This window comes from Prinia subflava, chromosome 10 (assembly GCF_021018805.1).
Source record: "Prinia subflava isolate CZ2003 ecotype Zambia chromosome 10, Cam_Psub_1.2, whole genome shotgun sequence".
Classification (NCBI taxonomy): domain Eukaryota; kingdom Metazoa; phylum Chordata; class Aves; order Passeriformes; family Cisticolidae; genus Prinia; species Prinia subflava.
Genome location: NC_086256.1, coordinates 11,401,759 through 11,426,979, shown reverse-complemented (window position 1 = coordinate 11,426,979; position 25,221 = coordinate 11,401,759). Strand labels below are relative to the sequence as shown.

General features: G+C 41.0%; 1 protein-coding gene across 1 annotated transcript in view; it reads right to left on the bottom strand.

The window, feature by feature from the left end:
- Nucleotides 1–24,362, bottom strand: part of ST6GALNAC5 (ST6 N-acetylgalactosaminide alpha-2,6-sialyltransferase 5) — a 78,326-nt gene extending 53,964 nt beyond the window's left edge. The window contains exons 1-2 of the mRNA XM_063407307.1: nt 24,139–24,362; nt 23,289–23,507 (exon numbers count right to left, since the gene is read on the bottom strand). Coding sequence (XP_063263377.1) covers nt 23,289–23,507; nt 24,139–24,204 — 285 coding nt within the window. The 5' untranslated portion in view covers nt 24,205–24,362. The remainder of the gene's footprint in view (nt 1–23,288; nt 23,508–24,138) is intronic.
- Between the last annotated feature and the right edge of the window lie 859 nt (nt 24,363–25,221).

The window sequence follows — 25,221 nt, the reverse complement described above, 5'->3', positions numbered from 1 at the left end:
CAAATCTGTGCAAAAATCCAGACCCTCTATCACACTTCTATCTTAAAACATCAAGAACTCTGTTAATACTTAGAAACATCAGCTCTTCAGACACACTTGCAAAACACCAATGAAATCCTGCAGAAAACATAAAAGAACATGAAAATGGACTTTTCTTGCACCCAAAGTGAAAGATATGACTTACAGAGGAAAGCATATGAACTGTCTTAGTTCCAGCCTCAAGCAGACAGTAGGAATAGTTTGACCAATATTGCAGAAGTGTTCAAAAGTCTGAATGATACTACATTGTGTTCAGGGCAGTTGAACTTAAACTAGAGTCTTAAAAATAATTTTAAAAAAACCCATAGGATTTTACTCCAAAAAGAAGAAAAGCTACAAATCTCAAAACACTTTTTTATGATTTCAGAAAGCTAGAGTTTGTGCTAATGAATGTATAGGATGGGAGACAGGTATTTAATCAGTTCAGCTTAAAAGCTGCAAGATAATGTGTATGAACAAGTCAAGTTTCTAATTCAAGGGTTAAGATTCATGACACAAGTTCCTCTGTATTTCAGTTTTTCTCATATCCCAGGGACCAAAATAGTTTCCAGTGTGCACATTACAATAACCTATTCTATGATCTCATTACATATATGTATACACACATACATGCACTTGGCAGTGCTGGATTAACAGTGGGACTTGATGATCTTAGAGGACTTTTCCAGCCTAAATTATTCTACAATTCCATCACCCTGCATATATCTCTCTAGTATAGATGCATTCTACCATAGGTATCAGTCCCTGAAGCTCAAGCCAGAGCAACTCAGTTCTTTGGCATCTTTTGGTTTTAGGACTGCAGATCTACAGTACAACCTCTCATCTCTGTCACATACATTACTAAACAAAACACTGATATTACAGCAGCTCAGCAGCCTATATGCTAGCAGGACTATGGCTTTCAATTCTACAGAACTGGAAGCTCTTGGGAAACAAAGCAAAAGGAAATGTATCTCCTAGCTTGCTTGAGACAAGAGACTGTATGTGCCAAAGTAAAGAATATTTTTCTCCCCTCAATAACAATAGAATCACAGAATATACTTCAGTATTTATTACTTAAGATGCCCCACAGAAATCAGTGATGAGTTTAGTACTGACTCCGGGACATCAGAATCTAATGCAAGACATTTTCATCTAATAAATTCCAATCAAGTACAAGATCAAAGTTCTGTCTACACACTTGGAATGCCTAATGTGGTGTTCACCACATCAGGCTACCTGACACTGAGGATGAAAACCCAGATAACCCTAAGGAAGTATGAGTCATTAGCATTCCAAAAGACACAGCCAAAGGATGCACTACTGAAGGATGTGTTTGAGTGGATAGTTTGGAAAAGCACTGAATTTCAGAGAACCCCCTCTCAGGAGGTAGAGAAAAAATCCAGAATATTGGCAATAAACATTTAGTAGCTCTAAATAACCAAAACATTATAGTAAGTCAGCAGAGTGAATAGTCACGTTTGTATTTCTCACTGATTTCAATGGGATTTAGTGTACCATATCTGATAAATGATACTGCACAGCTAATAAAACACAAAAATCACATGAATATTAATGGACATTTCTCTTTTTTTAACTCATAATGCTATAAATTGTACTTTGTATTGTATATTGATTTTTGAGCACTTATATTATGTCCCATTAGAATCAATGAGGAGCGAAAACACAATTATTGAAAACAATTTGCATTAAGATAAATATGATTGACCTTTTAGCCTTTTTCCATGTTTTCAACAAAACAGCCTGAGAACCAAATTTAAGCTGACATTTACATTTAAGAATAGTACAAAGGAATAAGAGACTTGTGATATCCAGAAGCTTAGGATGGACCTACAAAAAAGGAGAAAATTCACTCAGGTGAATGACAAATACATGGAGAGTTCATCTGATGACTACTTTCTTATCACTTGCTTGTTGTCTGTTCCCTATCATACTAAATTTTTTATCTAAATCACATACTAAAATCATCAGCCATTTTCTTACAAAAAATGAAATTTAGATTCTATAGCACATGCTTAATCTTCTAACACAAACCCAGACAATTATATGAAAATATCAAATAAATGAATTTTGGTCAAATTTAAAGCCTTGAATAAAATAATGATGCTACTTACTAAACATGTCTATGAAGAGTTGACAGATTCTGTAATTGCCAAGAATAACAAAACACACCTGAGAATAATCATAAAGAAAAGCAAAGTTCCTAGCTCATCTCATTCAGGGTGATAAGATAAACAAGAAAAAGAATATTGACAGAAAGGTAAATTATAAATAGTAAAAGATATCAACATGCCATTTTGTAGTTCTGTCACAAACTGACTAATGTAAATACTAAGTTTTTTCATGCAGGACATGAGCATATTAACTTCAGAATCAAAGACTCCCTTGTCTTCCAAAACATTAATACTGAACTAATATAAGTCTATTTTTGCTGCAAAAGAAACATTTTCCTTACAATTCTTAACAACTTAATCATGTCTCTTCTACCTCCTGCTTTTTTAAAGCACACAAGGGCTATGGGGTGTTTTTTATAAACTAATGAGACTAGAGACTTACGTTATCACTATCTACTAGTAAAAGAGAAAATGTGTCTCACTGGATTTTAGAGAAGAGGCTTTCAAACATTATACATCTTAACAGAATATTTCATTTGAATGCACAGAAACAGACTGTGCTGAGGTGAGAAAATAACACATAAGAAGAACTTTAAAAAAAAAATCACACTGAGATGATACATTAGGTACAATTGGGGTTTTTGAAAGTACTGTTCTCCAGCATAGGATTTAACCTTTACCGATAGAAGACCAAGGAGCGAGTTTCTCTGACTTTATAACAGATGCTACACTATGTTCCACTTTAGCACTGGTGTCTCAAAAATAATTTGAGGTAAACACAGCTACGACATAACTAAAAGCTGATTTATATTGTCATCGTTGGGCTTCAAAGCACAAACCATTCCTTTTGTTAAACCAAATGCACCATATATCACAATTTCACTCCAGGTGAATTACAAATCCCATCTGTATCCCATCCATACACTTACTTGGAATGGTCCAAATAACATGGGCCATTCTGAAAGACAAATCTGGACTGGCAGAACTGATGAATCTTTCCATAAGCTTTATCTATGGGAGAATATTGAATCTGGTGTCACCTTGCTCATATCTGCAAAAGTGGTGATTTCATATATGTTACTGGGTTAAATATCAAAGAACACACACTACTTTCACAGTTAAATATGCTGCAAAAGGTAAAATAAAAATTAACATCACTGAATCATTCCACAAAAAAGTACATGTCAGCTGCTTACAAAATACTGGTTGTGATGCCCTGTGTACAGTTTTCCAAGGATTATGATGCTCCATCTGGAGCCAGACCTCAACAGTTTGGTTATGCAACTTTGTAGGACAATTGTTTGTCTCAAAAGTGGAAACATCTGTGGTGGGTTGACCCTGGCTGGACACCATGTGCAAACCAAAGTTGCTCCATCACTCCCCTCCTCAGCAGGACAGGGAAAATAGAACAAAAGGCTCCTGGGTTGAGGTAAAGACAGGGAGAGATTGATCAGCAATTACTTTCTCGGGCAAAAAAGACCTGACTTGGGGAAATGAGCTTAATTTGCTGTCAATCAAATCAGAGCAGGATAATGGGAAATAAAGCTAAATCTTAAAACACCCTCACTCATCCCTGCTTCCCAGGTTACTTTCACTCATGATTTTCTCTACCTCCTTTTCTCCACCTCCTTTTCTCCAGTGACACAGGAAGACGGGGAAAGGGGGCTGCAGTCAGTGCATCACATGCAATCTCTGCTCCTCCTTCCTCCTCAGTGGGAGGAGCCCCTCCCCTGCTCCAGCATGTGGCATCTCTCATGGAAAACAGTCCTCCAGGAACTTCCCCAACATGGGTGCTTCCCACAGGCTTCTTCACGAACTGTTCCAGTGTGGGTCCCTTCCATGGGGTGCAGTCCTTCGGGAACAGGCTGCTTGAGTGTGGGTCACCCCCATGGTCACAAGCCCTGCCAGCAAAGCTGCTCCAGGGTGGGCTCCCTCCTCACAGGTCCTGCCAGGAGCCTTCTCCAGCTCAGGGTTCCCAGGGGGTCACAGCCTCTTTCAGACATCCCCCTGCTCTGGCGTTGGGTCATCCATGAGCTGCAGGTGGATCTCTGCTCCAAAGGCAGGGCACAGCTGCCTCACCACGGGCAGCACCACGGGCTGCAGGGGAGCTGTTCTGGACCAGAGCACCTCCTCCCCTCCTTCTTCATCGGCCTTGGTGTCTGCACAGCACTTTCTCTCACACACTCTCATTCCTCTCTCCAGCACAGGTAGTTGCACAGGCTTTCCCCGGCTTCTTAAATCTGTTACCCCAGAGGCACTGTCACTGTCTCTGATCTGGCAGCAGCAGGTTCATCTTGACTCTGTTGCATGGGGGAAAGTGTTTAGGAGCTTCAACCCTGTAGTACCTCTGCTACTAAAACCTTTCCATGCATTCCCACTATAACATCTAATTTCAGTCTCTCTCCCATTTCATGGCTGTAAGTCAGCCCCTTAAAACAAATAAGAATCTGTTATCTTTCATCAACCACAGCAGACATACAGCAGGTCCAGCAAGTGTGGGTACAGATGTGAACCAAGTCAGTCTTACACTAACTAGCCAGGCTGTACCTCTTGGTCAGGTGCCAGGATCCTCCTGGAGAGCCATTGGCTAGGAAAGAGAGAGTCCCCAGCAAACAGCTGCCTTTCCGTCTAAGAAGCACCCCTGTGGATCACTCTGAACCCATAGGCTGCCTAGTTTACAGTGAAATTACCACTTGGAACTTCATCTTCAACATGAGAGCCATAACACTGATCCATTTGTTACCCTAAGGGCTCAAAGCACTCAAGCAAGAGCTCTGCAGATGCGAGGTGCATCATGGTGAGAACAATCAGCAGAATGGGAGTGTCTCCTTGTCCCTCTTTGAAAGCACCTGGCACCTCAGAGCCTGGTCTGCAAGAAGGCTTAAAGCAGTAAGGTTAACATAAATAAACATCTTAGTCTCTGTGTCCAGTTGGCTTTGCTCCCAAAGCCAACTAGTGCATTGCCAGGAACAACATGGTCTGTTTGTAGCAGTTCATTTCTTATATGGCCTTGAAACGATTTCTCTCACACCATCCTATTATTTTCATTTCAGTATTAAGAAAGCAAATGAACTGACAAATATCACTCACTAAAGCCAAATTATAATTTGTTTATCTTAAATGCTTTCAAAACAAAGCACTAGGTAAACACCATTTCATGGGAGGTGTCCTAGAAGAATATGCCCACAGTGTTTAGAAAAACGCTTAACACAGGAAAATGCCCTCCTGAGGCTCTTGAGTTTGTGGTCAGATGAGGGTGCTGATAGCATTTGTTTTATATCTTCATTATTTCTCAACAGCCTCTGCAGGAACGAGAGTTGAGTTTTCAGGAGTGGGAGTCTGAGCAAAGGTAAGGAGGCAGGGAGCTCTCACCCTCATCTGAATCTTGCCGCTAATGCCTGCGACAAAGTTACCAACCATATGCTCTAGTGTGGAAAGACTGTAACACCTCATGATGCCAGCCTGAGTGTTCTTGGCTGGGGGCACCCACTCTGAAACCTGAGGCACATCCAGACACAGAGAGATTCACTTGAGGGGCTGGGGTTTTCATCTAAAGATTCCAAAATAGGACTAGTTAGCCTGGTTCAATTTTACACTAAGTGCATTTCATACTTGTAAAATATTATATAGGAGTGTTCAAGTGGGCAGATATTGTGAAGTGTCAAAAAATGGCTTCACACCAACCTCTCCCTGAGCCACTAGTATAGACAGCAGGAAACAGTACAGAATTGAACCATTTTGTTTACCATTGCAAGTGATATTACCAAAAGGAGAGAATAAATTTAGATATGGCACGGACATGCTCTAACTTTCAATAAGGAACAAGAGTAATATAGTCCTGTTGCAGAAATACTTTGGTATTTGAATTTCTCTTTCAGACTCAGCTACAAGTCAAAACCCAAAGTCAATTATAGTGTAATAACATTTACAAACAGGATTTATATTTAAAATAGTAAATCTCCCCCCAAAAAGCATACAAAAATACACAAAAGCACTGTAGTTCTGTACTTATAAACAGTTTCTGTACCCATATGTCTGGTTTCAAGTCATGTGACACCTCCTTCAATCTCATCAGCCGAATGTTATTTTGTTTGTTTTCCTAGATTTTTTAATACATACAAGAGCTTTTCTTCATTTCTTCAGATTTAGAAGAACATATTTAAAAGGCATTCAGGACTCACTTTAACATCTAACCAGCAGCAAAATGTGTCACTTTATTTTATCCTCTTAGCTCACTGATTACAAAGTTGTATTAACAGGAAGACAGCATCAGTTCACAAAGATAATCAAGAGGAAAGGTCAGAGGTTTATGCAAGAAGTCCTGGCCTTTCAGGAAACTGCTGGGACTTGAGCCCAGTGCGAGTTTCAAGAAGGGGAAGACAAAGGTTCAGTGTCCCTCATCACTGAACCATAGAATTATCAAGGTTCGAAAAGATCAGTAAGAGTCCAACCATTAACCCAGCACTGTCACCCTCAACACCGAACCATGTCCCTGAGCACCACGTTCACATGTTTTTTGAGGATCACCATCCTCAAACTCCACCACTTCCCCAGGCAGATTCTTCCAATGCTTGACCAGCTTTCCAGTGAAGAAATTTATTACCTGGAAGAAGAGACAACTTTCACCTGTCTACAACCTCCTTTCAGAAGCAATAGTATCCACTGAGCCTTGTTTTCTCCAGACTAAACAACTCAGCTCCCTCAGCTGCCCTAGACTGCAGCCTCCAACTCTTTTTCCTAACCTGTATCAACTTGACAGAGTTGGCCTGACCCTTGCCCTTCCTGTCTTCAAATTGTATTGATCTATAGACTTCAACAGTTCACAGCAGAATCAGAAAATATCTATGTACCAACATGGGAGAGGTGATCAGTGGCTGATGCTTAACATCTTGCAGTCTGTACCCGAGCACTGGCAGCCTCTGCTAATAACAATTGATTGGGCTGCAGACCTGGGCACTAATCCTGCTTCCACTGATTTCCAGGGGAAAATTCCACTGAGTTTTAGCAGAAGCAAGGCTGGGTTCTTTGGATAATGACATTTCATTCATGGCATTTCCTCACCTTGTGTGTCTCTCCCAGCTCTGCAAAGAGCATGTGGGAATGGCCCCAGTTACCCAGTGTTGTGCTTTTGTTCTCCCAAGAAATACAGTGGGGAAAAAATTACAAGAATGTGTGTCAATATGAAAGTGTTAGTAGATACAAGAAGTGATGGATTATAACAAAGAAAAAAAAAAGGTTATTTGAGTCTGTTTTGCCTGACAGAGTCTCAACATCACTTGATAGATGATTTGCCAGGGTTCACCATTTGTGAGTCATGTGCTACAACACCGGAATACAAGTATGTCAGTGTCTAATCAGAATGGCCTGGTCTGAACACCCTCACTCTGAAAAGGGTGCTTTTCTTGCAGTTTTGTTATCCATGATAACAAGATTCACTACTTGCAGTTCTCTTCTCAAACTTTCCTAGTTTAAATGAGAAGAATAGAACTGCCTTATCTTTATTTTACCCTTTGGAAGAGAAGAGAAAAATATTTATTCCTAATCCTGGAAAGCAAAGAAAACTGAGGTCATTTAATCTTTAGCTGCATAATGTTAAGCCTGAAAGAAGACCTCAATTTTTCTCAAAGGTCATACTGCATAAATCCTGTATTTCTGTACCCAGTTGCTCATATCTCACTACTGCTATACATAAAATAATTGAAACCTTTTGTATCTGCACTCTTGTATTTATAATTTCCACACTTGTTCTTTATGCTTTGCAAATTTTAGGCAAAGAAAACTGAGGACTATCTAAAGACCAAGCATACAGCGGATGCCCTTGCAGTCTACAGAATTTAGAGACCCACTGTTTTAATCTACTAGATCAAACATGGTCACAACCCAAGTGATTCTGCCACAACTCAGTGTCCAAGGAAACTCTGGATCAGCATTCCTGGAGAGGTTAAGGACTCAGTTGGTAGCCTTAACACTACCTCTACCTTTGTGCTTAAAGATGGTCTTAACAGGTATATGGCAGGATTCTTTCTCCTCTTCCCAAACTAATCTTGTTTCATAGGACTGTGTGATAGACTTCATACTCCAAAACTATCAGCCAGTTACTGGCTACATTTATATTCAAATATCTTTTAAATCATCCTATTTGTTGGCCATCTTCTGGAGACAGGAAAGGATTTTACTGTTGCTTTAAGCTAAAATTAGATGGGACTATTTGAATATGCAAAAAGAAGTCCGATATGTATTATCATGACTCTTTTCCCCATCAATGAAATTCACATATTTCATTTTGAAAATAATGTATTTTTAATAAAATTTCATATAATGAGTACCAAATCATGATACAGTACTGTATAAAATATACACCAAACATTTCAAGGCATAATAAATTAATGTAAAGTAAGTAGTTGGTGGCAGTATGATGAACAGACTGTTTCCCTAATGACCTGAGGGTGCCTACTTAATGCTGTTCAGAGCCTGTGTGTGCACATCCCATTGAAGTTTATTAAAGCCCCAAACACTGTGATGTGCAGCCCTGCCATGCACATCAACTCTTATGTCTAAAGAGTTAACCTTCCGTAAGCCACCAGAGTTGTTGCGAAGTGTATGTGGCTCCATATGCTCTAAAAATCAAAGCATTAATTTAAGTGCCTGTATACTAATTTAGAATGAGATCTCAGAGTCTCAGACATAGCTGATGACACTTTGACAGAACCTGAAAGCCAGAACCTGAAGCGTGGTGTACAAAAGCCTCATTCAGCCACTACACAAATCTGCACTTAAGGAACTGCTCTCTCTCTGCCAGGTAAATCTGGCAACCTCGCAGGACACCCAACACTGCCACCTAAGATGAAGTTGGAGGAGTTACACAGCTCCATAAAACAGATCAGAAAGTTCTTTGGAAAGCTCCAAAGAGTTGTGATCTCCAACTCAAAATGGTGCTTTAACAGCTCCTGGAGAAGGAACTCAAATGCTCTACACACCATTTCAAGGTTTGCAACTGAAACCCACAATTTTTGCTCTCTTTTGCTACCTGGGCTAAACCATCTCCCACCATGGCCCTGTACCAGCAGAAGGGCTGCACTGACAGCACACCTCAGATTTTCCTGATGGGCAGCTCCGCACAGCAGAGCAGGTACCTCAAATCCATTCCAGGTGCATCATTCCCAAGCCACTGCACACAACTTCAATGCTACACAGAATGGGGTCTGAAATGAAACTTCCAAGCCATGCATGGAAGTCAGGTGTCTCAAAGTGATCGCTTGTGTGCCTATCCCAAGGCTGAGTCCCCTCAGTTTTCAACACACCAAGAGGTTTCCAAACTCCTACATTAAATTCCTCTTCAAACACCCAAGATCAAAACTACGGTTTGAACTTTTTTGTTCCACTATTCTCCTATGCCATAAGGAATTAATACTCCTGTACTTTATGGCAGAAGTGTCCATGTAATGCTTCTATGGCACTTGGAGATCCTCAGAAGCAAAGTGATTGGTAAGCAGAAAGCATTATTATTTAATGATTTGAGGGAAAGAATCTCTTGTTTCAGAAAAATGGGAAGGTTATATGTGCATGAAATGCAAAAACAGCCACTTGAAACTATACTTCAAGGAGTACATTAAAAATTTGTATTTGTTGAGGGCTTCTTTTCCTATTACTAAAGAAAATATACAGTCTGATTAGAAAAGCACGATTTAGGCACCTATTACACTCAAAAGATTCTTTGCAGTATATTTTAACTACTGCTTCAACATAGAGCCTACATCGCTTCACTGAAGACTATGCACAAATTGCACTGGTTGGCTATTATCAGATAATTATTTAAAAAATCCTCTTCACAAATTTTAGCAAGAACAATATTAATTAAATGGTATGCACATTCACAGTGAAACACAAATCTTTGCTGCCTATAGTTGGTTCCTTACAACCAGTTTTGTACCCTTTTAGGGTTAAAATATTAACTTTTATCTTTCACAATGAATTTAACTTTGCCTTCCTTCTTCACCTTATTTTTCATACAGTTTTGTTTCAAGTGTTGTCATGTCTAAATATGCTGCAACTATAGCACATTTCTTCTTTTGTGACTTAATGTTATCTTTTGAAAGAAAAATGTAAGAATAATTACAGATGTAAAAATAAAACATGGACATACTGTAAATAACTCCAGAATATTAACTAGGAAATGTAGGTCCACAAAATTATCCTCTGCCCTCCTTTCAATGAGCTGTCACCCTGTGCATATCTTACTTCCATGAATTTAATATTTTGAACACTGCCAACTTTGTCTTCATATTTCACAATCATAAACATAAAGCAAATATGATGCTGCTAAATAAGAGCTTGAAATACAATCTTCTTATAGAAATATATATGTCTAAACCAGCTCCTCATTTTATTGATTGCTCTGTGCAAAAACATGAAAGCATAAATACTAGGAGTTGATACGTTTTAATTTCTTTGCACTTAGCCATGGCCTCAGCCTAAAGAAGGATCTAACCAGGGTCTGACAGTTAAAGATTAACAGTCCTGCCATGCCAACAGCCTTGACAAAGGAGCTTAACTTAATCCTTAAGGCAGTATAAGATGACTTATGTGTATTACTGCATAGGAGCACAACTTTAATAAACACAGTGTAATGTAATTTTCCGTAGTTTTACTGATGTCAACTATGGGATATGAAGCAAAAAATAGTTTGACAGATCTATTTGTTTTCCAAGGCAAACTATTTTTTAGAGATTACTTCTATTTTGAGTTTCAGTCTCAGTGCTTTGCAAGGACTGGTGTACAAAAAAAGCAATTAAAAAAAAAAAAGAGAAACAAGGAGATGCAACCTCATCATTCACAATCATGAGGGACTCAATTACAGCTGAACTGGCTTACACACTGTTCTGTTATAGCTGGTTTTACCTCTGATCTCAGTCACAAGGTTTTCATCCACTTCCTGTCAAGAATGCACTCAATTTTAAGAAGTTTTGAGAACTTAAATAACTGTTAGGTCCTTGGACTTAGTATGACATGGATGAGATCACCTCTTGCACCTTCAAAAAGAATCTATCTTCTTTTTTTATTTGCTATAGACCGTGAAAATTAACCAGCACACCTGAAATTTCAAATGTTAGGTCATTAATTTTCATGTTAAAACCATTTTTTTCACGTTATGCACTACAAATATATGTCAGCTTCATAACATGCTGAAAAATATACCTAGAAAGTGGCATAATTAAAAAATATCATCTCTGAGAAACTTTTAATAAAGTTGATGCATTGTATCATCAATCAATTTATTCTCTGTGTGCCTGAGAGCACTGATAGAAGCACAGTGGCTCTGTCTCTTTAGCATATACTCTACTCCCAGGTGCTCCTAGTGCCGCTGCCTCACTGTGCTCCTCAGCAATACGAAACCTCACAGACAGGTCTGCAGGTCCTCTGAGGTGTCTCAGATCTCAATTTGATCTGCAGACACATGTTATTACAGCTTATATGGATGTCTGTGTATGGGATATATTGCTCTTCCACCCTGACAGCACTGAGAGCTCTGGCAGGAAGGCTGAGAGCCACCCACACCTTCCATTGGAGCCCAGGATGCTGCAGATCCAGCCTCCTTCATGAGAGCAGCAACATGATCCCTACACTTACAAGTGGGTAACAAGCTGTGCCAGTTTCAAATCAGCACAGCTGGGAGTGAAAGGTGATTCTAAAGCCTCATTTCACTTTCCATCCCAAAATGTCCACGGGCATAATTAAAGATACCCTGAAAGCTGTTTTGTATTACATAAACTGCTACAGATCAAAAGGGTTCACTGTGCTGGAAGAAATCAGACACATTAATACCAGAGATACCCTCCTGGCCCTGATATCCCTCCTCCACATGTACCAGCTGCACAAAGTACCTCAATTATGCCCTTAAACCATCAGGGACACATCAACACTACCCCTGAGAAAGAATATTCAGCATATCTATAACTAGGTTCATTGCTTCTTTGCACTGCTACTGAGACATAAAGCAGATACAGCAAAAGTGAAAAATGCAGCCCTAGTTTTGATTCTGCTTGTAAAAAAACAGAGCTTTTGGCTATTCATAAAAAATAAATCAAAATTAAATCCATTAATATGATAATTACATACGGAAAGAGTAACATTAAAACTCAAAGGCAAACCAGTCTCTTGTTACTGAAGACATTACTAAATATCCTATCAGCAACAATTCTTCACTGACCAAAATTAAGATACAGTTGTTAACATTTCCAAAGCAATATATATATGGTAAAGATACCAGAAAAGACGAATGAAAACACAAACATTACAAATTAAATAACCTGAGCATACAGAAATAGCCATGATACAAGCAAAAAATCACATAGCTTCATGCTCAAACATGATTTTGTAAAACAAAGAAATTAAAATCTTTTCTTCAGCAAGTATCTGCCCAGTGAAAACAGCAAATTTTGTTGTAAGTGGTGACTCAGATGACTAAATCAAGCTCTGTGAAACAAATTTAGTGTCTCATTTCAAACTTTCAAAACCTGACTCACAACATCATCTATCATATTAGGCTGCAGTACAAGAAAGAAATTATGAGAAACAGTCTTTTTTGTTAAGTATACTAAACATGTGGTAAACTGATGACTGAAATTTAAGTGACAAGACTACTCTGAGTTATATTCTCTAGTCATATAAGGTAAAAAGTCCCTGGCAGTGTGGCAGAGGACTGAAAATGCTCCTCTGGAGCAGAGTTAGGAAGCCATTAGGACATGGAGCAGCAGTTTTTTGCTGGAAGATGCAAGCAAATACTGATTGTGCTCCAGACAGCCAACCACACGCCAGTGCTGCTCAGGAGTCGACTGCAGGACTCACAGAAGCTCCATGTGAAAGCTACATGACCACACCACATATGCTGAGCCCAGCACAATAAACCCAGCTTTTCAGTCAAGCTTATTAGTTCTGGCTTAGCAAGAGGCAAACTGCAGTGGCTGTGCTGCCAGAGCGGAGCCTGTGCATCTCCCAGCAGCTCAAAGGGAGGGCAGCGTGTGCTCCCGTCTGCTGGCAACATCCCATCCCGACATATGCTCACACATCATGTCAGCTGGCGCTGGGAAAAGCCTCGCTGAAGGGCTGGGTATTGTGTGCAGCCCCATTCATGGCCGAGGCAGTTCTCAGGGATAATGTGAGCAATATTATAACAAACTGTCTCAGTCTTCGTAAGGCTCATGAATCACTATTAAAAACAGAAAGAAATCTGGAGCGGTGTTACAAAGGGAATACATAAGTAGGTGAACAAATGGAAATAGCAGTGACTTTGTTATAGGTATTTTATTTGTAAAATGTATTTTAGGTAGCTATCAATAATATCAACAATGACCATTTTATGGAATATAAATGCCAAGAAAGAAACTACCTAAATAAAACATGAAGTGTTTTGTCATATTTTGCTTTTTAAAAACAGGAGTTCACCTGCAATTATCCAGGCACAGGCAGATGAGCTGAGCAAGGACAGGCAGTGCTAACTCTGCATTGCTTTGGCAGCTGCGTTCACATCATTGGCTGTATTTTGAGGTTTTATGTTTCTATTTTAGAGTCAACCAATATGCTGAGATGTGTAAAACTAACCATTTTACAGTAGCATTAGGACTAAAACAGACAGCAACCAAATTTAGGAGCACACGTGACATTATTTTAATCTACATGGATGAAATGAAGCCAAGTGTCAGAAGGACTGCCCCAAAGATGCCCCACTGAAAGCTGGAGGAGAGCAGGGAAGGGACAGCACGGGTTGTACCACAGCACATACTCCCTGTGAGCCTCTGAGCTCTGCACTGAGGATAAAGCTGGAAGAGCACTGATTCCATGTATTTGGCCAAAAACTTTCTCATAAGGACCATGGACAAGTCTTGGAAACCACATTTGCTAAACATGTCTTTGCTGTGGCCAAAGGTTCAGTCTCTTCAAATACAAGGTGTACACAATTTGGATGGCTGAAGTTAAAGAACAGCTAGAATACCAAATGCAATTTCAGTCCTTGGCACTGCACTTGAGAACTGTCCAGATGTGCTGTTGGTGTGTCTTTACCACTATTCCCCAGGCACTCCACGTAGCTTCCACCTATCTTGACCTCCAAATGCTACAGAAAGCAAGTGCAGAGCCAGCCCAGCTCCAGAAGGGAGCCAAAGACCAGGACTTGCTTCTTGAATACAGCGTGACTATTCTGGTTTCAAGTGACAAGGCTGTCTCAAACTACACCAGGCAGACTTATTGACCCAGCCTCTGCCAGCCTTGGAATCTCTGCATCACTTCAACAGCCACGTGCTACTTTCCTGTCTGCTGTGTCAACTGTGGTTGTTTAAAATATGCTCTTAGATTGTCACATCCCTCACTTTATTAAATTTAGTGTGTACTATACATGAAATACTGTAGAGCTGAAGCAGAAAACATTGTATCCTATGACAAGAGGGACTGGTTTTGAACTGAAAGAGAACAGGTGTTGACTGGATATTAGGACAATTCTTCACTGTGAGCATGGTGAGGCCCTGGCACAGGCTGCCCAGAGAAGCTGTGGTTCCCTCATCCCTGGAAGTGCTCAAGGCCAGGTGGTCAAGGCTTGGAACAACCTGGTGTAGTGGGAAGTGTCCCTGCCCACTGTGGGGTGAGGAATGAAACAAAATAACCTTTAAGGTCCCTTCCAAGCCAAACCATGGTAGGGTTCTAGGATTCTGTAGTTATATGTTTCCTCAGATGCCGTTTTGTTCAAGTCCCAAGCGTGAAGTTCATTGAAATGGACCAAAAGTGTGTATCCACAGAGAACAGTAATGCAGGCAAGAAAGTTTAGGAGGGAATGAGCCTGGCTGTAACTCATGTCACTGCCTGCAAAACACAGCCTGGTATCTCAGACTGGGAGAAGAGGTTTTAACCTCATGCAAGGAAACTGGTCAGCAGCCCATACTTGGTGATGAATGTGGTCTCTAGAACCTTTTTTCTCAGCCAGCCATTTCTTAAACATAATAATAGTTGCTTTAACTTTCCTGTGCACAAGGCTTGGTACAGATGTGCATTTGCAGAAATTTGCACTGTGGAATTTTTCTTCTCTTTAGAGCTAACTCTTAGACTGATGCTCTGCTGAGTGTTATTACATCTACTTTTATGACCTGCTATAGCTGTGGGCAAGACATATTTTAACAGTACAAAATTTACAGAGTATTTTGTTTCTGCAATATTAACATCGTGCCAATACCTGAGGATGCTAATAACACACTAAATTCAAAATATATTATTTTCTAAACAAAAACGCATATTCCAAATATACTGAATGTTTATTGAGAAACATTTTCCTCTTCTAGGTTATTTCTAACTTAACCATCCATTCTGTAATGGAAATTTTTCTACAGATGCAATGAATTCCTAGCATGTTGTATTCAACAAGACACACATTTATATATTCTTGTTCTGTGTTACTTACAACAGTCCGCATTATTAAATCTGAATTAAGAAAACCTGATCTATGTTGCCTGTGTACCATATAAACCCATTACTGTACCCTCATCTTGGACAATGAACACTTTGTGCTACACTGTCATTGTGAAGAAATAGTCTATTAATCTATTAAATGTTCCAGCTTTCCCTCTCTGTGTTTTAAAATAGCCCAATCTTACTCTGAAGTTCTGTCACAAGGTTTCAGTAAGGATTCAGTACTCATTATTGCGTGCAATAAGCACACCTTCCTGTGTCACTCTGAATACAGCCCAGACACAAAGCGTTACCAGATTTGCCTAACCCCAGTTCAGATGTGCTGGATTCTCCACAGCAATGTGTACCTGTTCCTCAGTGCCCAGCTCTGGCTTTCATACAGACTATCAAGGGTCACCTCAGAGCTCCACTTCTCCATCTGTATTTTGCACTTCTGTTGCAAACAGACACTCTGAAGGCAGAAAGTTTCAGCCTTGACTCGTTCCCTCACTGCCTATGTGATTTCTATTTTTAACTGCATTTGGCTCTTTTCAGAATGACAATAGAGAACAATTAATAGCAGTTTTTGAACTGAAAATACTCCCCTTTCCAACTGACTGAAATTTAGTATTTAACCTGGTCTTAGCACTTCAGGCTTTAACTGTTAGAGAAAGGGCGATGACTAATGGAGATTGCTTAGGGATGAGGTTAAAGACCATGATGCTTCACCTCACCTTCAAAGTAGCTTTTGTGCTGTCACATCTGCTTATATCAGCACCAAATGACTGCTGATTTGATCATAATTGCCCTAATTAGAAGTTCAATTAATGCACTGAGTTCTTGCTATCAATGCCACCTCAGCATCGGGGATGTGCACACGGAGCTTTACTGAGCAGTACAGGTTACACTCGAAAGGAAGGTCACTGGGAAAAGGAAACTACCTGCAATCTACTGCCTTGAGGATATCACATAGTTAGGATGACACTCAATATCCACTTATGCCCCAGGACAAGCAGAAAGGGAAAATTTAAGGACCTCTATTGAGAGATATCCATCAGCTGTGAGCAAAAATTACATTTCCTGTCATTGAAAATCTCATTTAGTTCAGACTTGCTTCCACCAAGGATTAAAAACCTTCAAAAGAACACTTTGTCTTCACAGGAAGATGAAAATAGCCTAAAATGCTCACAGTGAAAGATCATGTGAAAAAGAAGTGTGCAATATAGCAACTTTAAATGGTTATCAAATATAATACACTTCAACACATATTAAAAATACAAATGTGGTCATTGAAATTAATGCTGAAATTGAAGAGAAGAAAAAATTAAGGGCTTTGTACGAGAGACATTTCACTGGCAGACAAATTTGACCAGCAGACAAAGTTTCACCAATTCCCTGCCTGAAAGTATTTTGCATATCCATTGAATTAAGAATTTTTTATGTTCACAAAAGAAGACAGGTAAGCAGATGAGGGAAACAGACAGCACCTGCATATTAAAATATTATGTGTATTATATTAATAAAATAGAAAAGAGCATATTTACTCATTCTTCACCTTTCACAAATCAAGATAATTTGTGAAAAATTCATATAATCCAGAATCTGTCAAAAAAAGAAGATCAAAAATTAACATCTTCATGCTTCTGCAGTTTTTCTTCTATAAACAAAAAAAGAAAAAAAAAAGCAACCAAAAAACCTGCTTTGCCTTGGTAAGTTGCAAAACTAAGATAACATATCATGATCAATATATGGTATCAGATATTTCAGTGAGATGTGACTTTTTTAAAATGTGAGAAAATTAAAATACAATTCTGCATCAACTGTTGACCTGACTACCTACTATTTATGTTTGTTCTGAAATAAATAATCAATATCTTGTGATACAGTCTCTGAAATAATCTTTTTTGCTTCAGTTTCTATGAAAGAATAAGGCTATATCACAGAATGTCAAAAATTACATGGGGCAAGATCTTCATCTGGTATAAACTCCAAACCCTTCTCTTGTTTCCAGTATTACAACAATGATTGTCTCTCCTTTATCTTCCCAATCACCAGGAAATGATCAGAACATGTCTAGCTTGTGGTTGAGTAGGTTTTTATCCATCACACTACTTTAAAGAACATTTACAACAACATGCACTAGATGCACACCAAGCATCTTTCACTTTCCAGGGACACTTCAATATTTACTAATACCTGTCCTCTTTTGAGATGATTTTTTAAGCAACAGATCCTGATCTCTGCCTGGACTCACTACCCCTGCTAGTTAGATTTAATCTTTAAGAGCATTTGTTTTAGAAAGAATTAGGAAATACAGTGTTAACTCTAAAATATTATTTTTTCTTATTAACTTAGCACACATTTCTCTCTCAAGCACACACTGGGGTCAGAATTCTACAAAAGATGTGTCCAACTACAAAACACAGCCTTTTTCATAAAATAAATGTATAAACTGCACAGCACTTGATACCCACATGTAGATATTTAAAAGTATTTCAAGATATTCTAAGTAAAAGCAGTGCCCTACTAGAACTACTGGTTTCTTGCAGAGATGCCAAGCAACCTGGCAAACAGGAAAATGTACCATAATTTGTTGTCATTGCTGTGGGCTTTCTATTGCCCTGTGTAAGCAACTAGTGCACACAGAAACTGCTAAAAATTTTAGACAAGGACCATCAAAATGAATGTTAGCCAGAAAAAGCACACTACTGTAGCAGCTCAAAAGTAAGAAATTGTAAAGCAATTGTAAAGAAATTGACGGGAGAGTCATTATTCAAAAGCTGGGTAAATCTGGAAAAGCAATTGTCTCTGCTCCCTGTGTGTGGATATTCAGTTATATTCCCTGACTGTCATGGTACTTCTTTTTAAGATGCCAACTTGATAAGGATTTCAATAAACCTACAGCTTATCAGTGGTAGGTAACTATGGTACCTAAAAACATAAAAAGCCAGGAAGCCAAGAGGGCACTGAGCAAAGGGCATTTTGGACTCCCACCTTGCCCAGGTCTCTGACAGATGGAAGTGTCCCCAACAAGGTTATTCTAGAATAAAGTCTCCCCCTTGTGGCTCTCTCACATAATAAAAACTCCATCAAATCCTTAATTGCATAATAAAGTTTGTGTTCCTTTCTTTGCAGGTAAGAATTTCAGGGAAATAGGAACATGTAATGAAATTATGGTATGTGGTTTACTTAACCCTGTGGGCTTGATCCCACCTCAGGCAAGACAAGCTGTTTTACTGTAAGATATGTTATGGTTGTGTGACAAATTCATTTAAAAAAACACTAAAACCTTCAAAATAATTTTATTCCTTCTCATCTCTATGTTTAGTTATGAAGGTTGGTTTAGTGAAGCTCTCAAAACCGTCAGTGGTTTAATGAGGTAAAAATTCAAATTCCAAACTCATTTGACTTAATAATTACTAAAAATAATATAAAACATGGCAAGATTCCCACATAGTTTTAAGTGCACAAAGTTTACTATCCCGGAAAAAATAGTTTCACCCAAGAGCATCTTTTTGCAACTCAGAGATTAAGGAGCTATAGCAGCACTATTTGCAGAATGACTCTTCGTCAAACACTTCATTAACTGCACTGTTCTCTGATCTGCATTAATGTAGAGGGATCACTAAGATTTCTTTGCATATGATAATGCACATTATCATATATTAAGAAATCATTGTGATCACTTAAATTATTATGTTGATCTCAATTCGCTCTTAAGGTATTTAAAAGTGTTTCTAATAAATCATACATTTTGACTGCAGGATTGATTTTAATTTTTTTTTATTTTCTAGGAAACAAAATCCTTGATGGCTTGAAATATTATTCAATTACATACATGACAAACTCATATTTTATTTGCAGCACCAACTGTTGAGTCAATACTGAGTAAAAAGCTTTTTAACTATCCAGAGACATATTCTCACATTCATTTCACAATCGTAATATAATGGTTAAATATTTATTTCTTGCAAGTTCTGGAATAGTGCTAGGTTTCCTACTTTCATTAACATTCTCTTATTTATATGCAGTAATTGCTTTAAAAATATTAGCATTGTAATTTCTAGCTAGCACTATGATAAATCAACAGAAAGGCTTATCCCCATGCCTCCCGAGAGAAGAGCATAATTCTGCTTCCCTCAATGCCAGTGACAAAACCTCTTTAATTTCAGGATAACACTCGAAGAGCTCATGAAAGATGTCACTTTGGCAGTGTAGGACTCTTGTCCTTTCTAACTGCAGAGCAGATGCAGGAGCTAAGCAGTGCTACACTCAATGTGCCTCTGTAGGAAGCAACAGCTCCTCAAAGTAGAAGCTGCCACTTCTTCACTTTGTTTCAGTCCTTGACCTCTCAATAACTATCAGCAAACCATATTTGCTGTTCAAAAAGTGAGATTTTTTTAGGCTATAACATCTGGCTATTTGGAACAAAAAGAGATACTATTTATTAATTTTAAACATCCATCAACACCGTCTGTCAACTGCTGTGACTCTGGGACATGCAGAGGTGAAATGACAAGGATCCACTTGCATCTCTGAATCCACAGCATTTCCGATTTGTTTTGTTCCAAGAATTCAGCTCAACAAAAATTAAGTACGCACTGCTTAACTGTGAAAGGCCACCAAAGCTAAGTACAGGGGTTCTTATCTCTGATGCTTGACTCATGGAAAAATGGGCTTGCAGAAACGATGAAGGCAAAGACTAGAAACTCCTGCAAAAAAACCTCTTCAACCCAGTTGGAAAAAAAAAAAAAAAGACATTTTACTGTATTCTCAGAGACTGTCTGCTTATCTTGACAGTATGGATAAGGAACTACAATTCTTACTGAATATAAAATAAAAGGAGAAAAATAATTGGTAATTACAATATTGCAGGCCATATTTCAAAATCATCATTATTTAGTACTAAGTGCCCAGATTTTCTGGCAAATAGTCTCCATACATGATCATCCAGCACTACTAAATGAGCTGCATTGCTAGAAGTGACAGACATTTGTAATACGTGATATTTCACAATGAAGACAATTGTTAAATTTTATCCCTGAAGAGAAACATCTTTACTACCACATACACAGCTCGTGTGTCAATACTCACATTGTGACTGCGGATTAATAATTTCAGTACCTGTCATACAGCTTCTACATGTATGTGCCCACTTACTCTCACTAAATGCAGGAGAATGGGTACAACACCATGAAAATAAAAGGAGATTTTCCTATTAAAGCAAATTATGGGATCCAGAAACAAGCACAAGAATGATCCAGACATTCAGTCTACTGCAACCTGTCATGCATGAACACATACCAAGGATGAATTTTGTATGATGGTCATTCAGCTTCAGGTCATTCAGCCTAAGAGATAATTCCAAGATTCTATATGGGAAATTAAGGAAGCTATACTGTGAAAAATCTACCACTCATTGTCATTTCCCACCATCACCTCTGTGCTATCAAAATAACATTGCTGAACTCATTCCTGCCTTACCTTTGCAAGCCTGTTGCCCTCAAATAACAAATACTTTTCATCTCCTTCCAGACCTCCCCATCTCTTCAAACATCACATGTCCTTTCCACAGCTACAAAATTTTACCTTGCTCTCTTCTTGCAGTTCTCTTCACATTCCTTAAAACTTCCTCAATTCCCTCATTTCACTTGCTATTCAAGCTGTCTTCTCTGCAGTTTCCAATGTCCCACCCAAACCACACATTCTCTGAACACATCTCACCATTCCTCAATTCTTGCCATCTCTCTCCCTCTTCTCACCATCACCAAGCCTGCATTCTTCTTTTTCTAAACCACAAATTCATGTGATTTTTTTGCATTTTCTATTTTTTATTACATGTGAAACCTAAGTATTCTGGGATTGTAAATCCATGACAAGTACATGGAATATCAAATTAAATTACAAAAATTTATTAAGAGACAAAGCCCCTTTCTCCCCAGTCTTCTTATGGTAATGCAGTGTCCTTGCTGCTCTGTATACCACAGTGGCACAGCTCTCTGCATGATCTCGTGTGCATTAAAATCAGACAAAGCAAGCTGGGAACACAGCAGGGAGAGCACAATATTCTTTCTGACCCACAGAAGTTAGGTGGAAAAGTTATTAAACCTTCAGCAGATTATTTCTGTGAGGCATGAGCTCTGTGAAATGAAATTCAGAAATGGAGTATCTGTGGGGTTTGGGCCATATTACAATATCTTAAAAAGCCAAAGGATCATCTTTCTCCAAAACACAGGGAAACATTAAAGTTACCCTGGAAAGTAATAGAACAGTGATTTTAAGTATGACCTGTTAATGAGGGCTGTTTATGAGGCTGGAGAAACTAGTGTGAGGTGTTACCAAAATCAGAAGGCTACTCACACATTCATCCCAAAAAACCCACAGATGTCTTTTCAATTACTGCTGCATGTAAAAACCACACGCACATATATCTACACCTATAACTATGGTCATGTTCAAGAAGAACAAAAGAATTACAAGAGTACACGTCAGACAGTAAGAAGCCCATGGCCAAACTTGCTTTTTTTGTAGATATTACATTTGAGAATTTCCAGGAGAACCATGTAAGAAAGCAAATAAAGCCTACAAGGCACCATCATGTGCTATTTTTCTGTGCTAAGAGGCCTACAGATAACTCTTGCATAGAAAGTTATGCCAGAAGGAACAATAAAAATCTCTGTATATCAAAGTCACTACTCTTCACACAGTATCTCTAAACTGAGCCCAGTAACTTGTTTGACAACATATCTTTCAGAAGGTTGTCAGTCTGGATGTGAAAACATAAGAAAGTTGTTAATCCTCATTTCTCTTGCTTATTTTTTAAAGTAAACTTTTACTGCAAGATGTGTGTGCACTAAACAGTAGCTGGGGTTTTGGAAGAGGAAGACCTTGGTGAAAGCAACAAACCAAACACCAAACAAAAAGCAGAAGAATCTGCCTTCTGAGAAAATTACTGAAGCCTGAGTATCCCTTTGGCATGGATGTGCCACCTTGCTCACTTTATGTCACTACATCTGTCCTGTGAGCTATCAAAGCTTAGTCTACCTATCTCTGGTAAACAAGTATTATAGTTTGACAGTACAGCCTGGTAATTCATCTGTCAAGGGGAGGGGTATCATTTTGCTCACCATTAAAGAAGTGCCCCCAATTTCTAGAATGGAAACTACGGGTGACAACTCCTGCTTCCCAGAAGGGGCATGAAAAGGTCATTTGTGCAGGAGACTTTTTTTTCTTTCCTATGACAAAATGAGCTAAGAATAAACACCTCCCTATATTGACTTTGCCCTCCAGTAAATAAACCTCATTTTTTAACCCTTACTAATATCATCATAAACATACATTTGTACTGTACCTAGAGCATACAACAATAGAAACAAAACACTCCATTCCCCCCTCCACCTCTCTTCTAAGGGAGAAGAGAAGCAGCACTGCACAAATACCCAACCGCGGGCTGGAGCCCGGCTCCTGACCCCGGTAATTCCTGCCCTCGGGCCAGGCGCGACGGCACCCGGAGGCTGCCTAAGCCAACCCCGGCAGCGAGGCACGCAGCGCACTTGGGCCCTCCGAGAGATGCGGGCATCTCCCGGGGGAGGAGGAGGGAGAGCTCGGCAGGTTCGGAGCCGGTGCCCCCGAGGGAGCCGGGGCAGCGCGGAGTCCCGGCCGCCCCGGGGGCCGGGAGAGAGGGGCGGTCCCGCGGCCGCGGCTCACCTTGTGCTCCAGGACGCTGATGTAGCCCTCCAGGAGGCCGGCCCCGACGGGCAGAGCCGGGTGGCGCTGGCCGCGTTCCGGCGGGCGGCTGGGCACCGCCGCCACCTGCTGCTGCCGCCGCGGCTCCGAGTGGCCCCCGCCGATGCCGATGCCGCCGTACATGAGCAACAAGCTGGTGCACATGGTGGTGAGCGCCAGGCAGACGGCCAGCCCGTGGCGCTGCGGGGGGCAGAGAGAGAGCCGGCTCAGCGGGCTCCCCCCGCCGCGGGGCCCGGCGGGGCGCGCCGCTTCCCCGCCGGCGCACCCGCAAGTTTCACCCACCGCACACCCGGCAGAAGTGCGAGGAGAGAACTGGGGAAGCCTCTCCGTCCTCCTCCTGCCTCCTCGCCAGCCCGCTCCCGCGCCTCCGTGCTGCTCCCCCAGCGCTGCTTCCTCGCCTGTTCTCTCCTCCGTGCGCCCGGCTACCCCGCGCCTCATCCCCGTGCCGTCGACCCTCTTTGGGCATCTCATTCGTGCATTTTAACGAGTGTTGGGGACCGTAGCGCTTCCACCCGCCCAGCTACCTCCAGCCTCGTCCTTTAAGCAGATCGCTTTTCTGTACGCTCCTTAAAACGCACACACACAAAACCCCCAAACCACGAGCAACACGAATAAAAGAAAGCAGGCGGAAAGTTCTTGGCCGCTGCCACCAAGGTTTGGTCGCCTTCGCGCGACCCCGGAGAGCCGCGGAGATGCAGCCCGGCCAAGGCTGGAGCGTGTGCAGGGTGCCCGGGGCAGCTCCGCTGCGCGCCTCCCCTGCTCTCCTCCCCGCCGCCGGAGCCGGGATGAGCCGTGCCAACAATGCACTTACCATCAGGGTCTTCATTTTGTGCGCCTCCCGGCCGCCAGTCCTCCCGCTCCCCGCTAGGCTCGGCATGGCGGGGAAGCCGCAGACATGGCTCGGCCAGGGAAGCGCCGCCGTGGCGGGGATTAGGGGGGAATTACACTCGGCCGGACCCTCGGAGCCTGCCAGAGCCGGGTCCTCGGCTGCCCCGCCTGCCTCCGCCTCCGCCTCCGCCTCCTGCTGCCGGCGCAGCGGCGACTTCAGGGCAGGTGGAAGTTAACTTCTGCCTCCCGCTCGGCGCTGCTCCGCTGCCGAGCCCGCGGCGCGGGGGGGCGGCAGCGGCGGCATCGCCGCGGGCACCGGGCGGGCACCGGGCGGGCACCGGGCGGGCACCGGGCGGGCACCGGGCGGGCACCGGGCGGGCACCGGGCGGGCGGTGCCTCTCCGGCCCCGAGCGAGCAGGAGCAGGGGCAGACACTAATTCCATTCCTGCCTCCTTTCTGCCCAGGCCTCTGTCCTGCTTGTGGTACCGGCGCACGACCTTCACGTTACATTATTTGTATTTTCCCTAGCGGAAAATTTCTCCTTCTCCCACCGCTATCTGGGTTTCCTGGAGCTGGCAGCAATCAGGCAATACTTTAAATTCAAAAAATCGACGCCCTCAACTCCTTGTGCGGCACTGACAATACCCCCTCACACAATCTTGCCTAAGCTGTAACAACCGGTTTCAAACCCTTTTGACAGAAGCTTTCTTCATCTCATAAATCAAATCTCACAGACTTGCTCCCCATGCCATCTCTCTGGTTTCTGAAGGCGGACATTTTCCCACTCTCACAAGCAGCCTTCTAAAGTTTTTATTCTTTTTTTTTGTGTTAATAGTGTATAGTTCACTTGTGAAAACTTTTTCAGACCTCAAATTACATAGATCTTTTGCTGTGAGAATTCCACATTTATAAATGTGCCCCTTCTAAACAAGCCATTTTTAGGGTTGATCTCTTGTAAGTTATTAGACTGATAGCATTAAAAAAACTCTATCTCCTAATCATGAAGTTATTTCTTGAAATTACTCATCGAAATACTAGTTCTAAGACATGGCCTCACATCTAACCT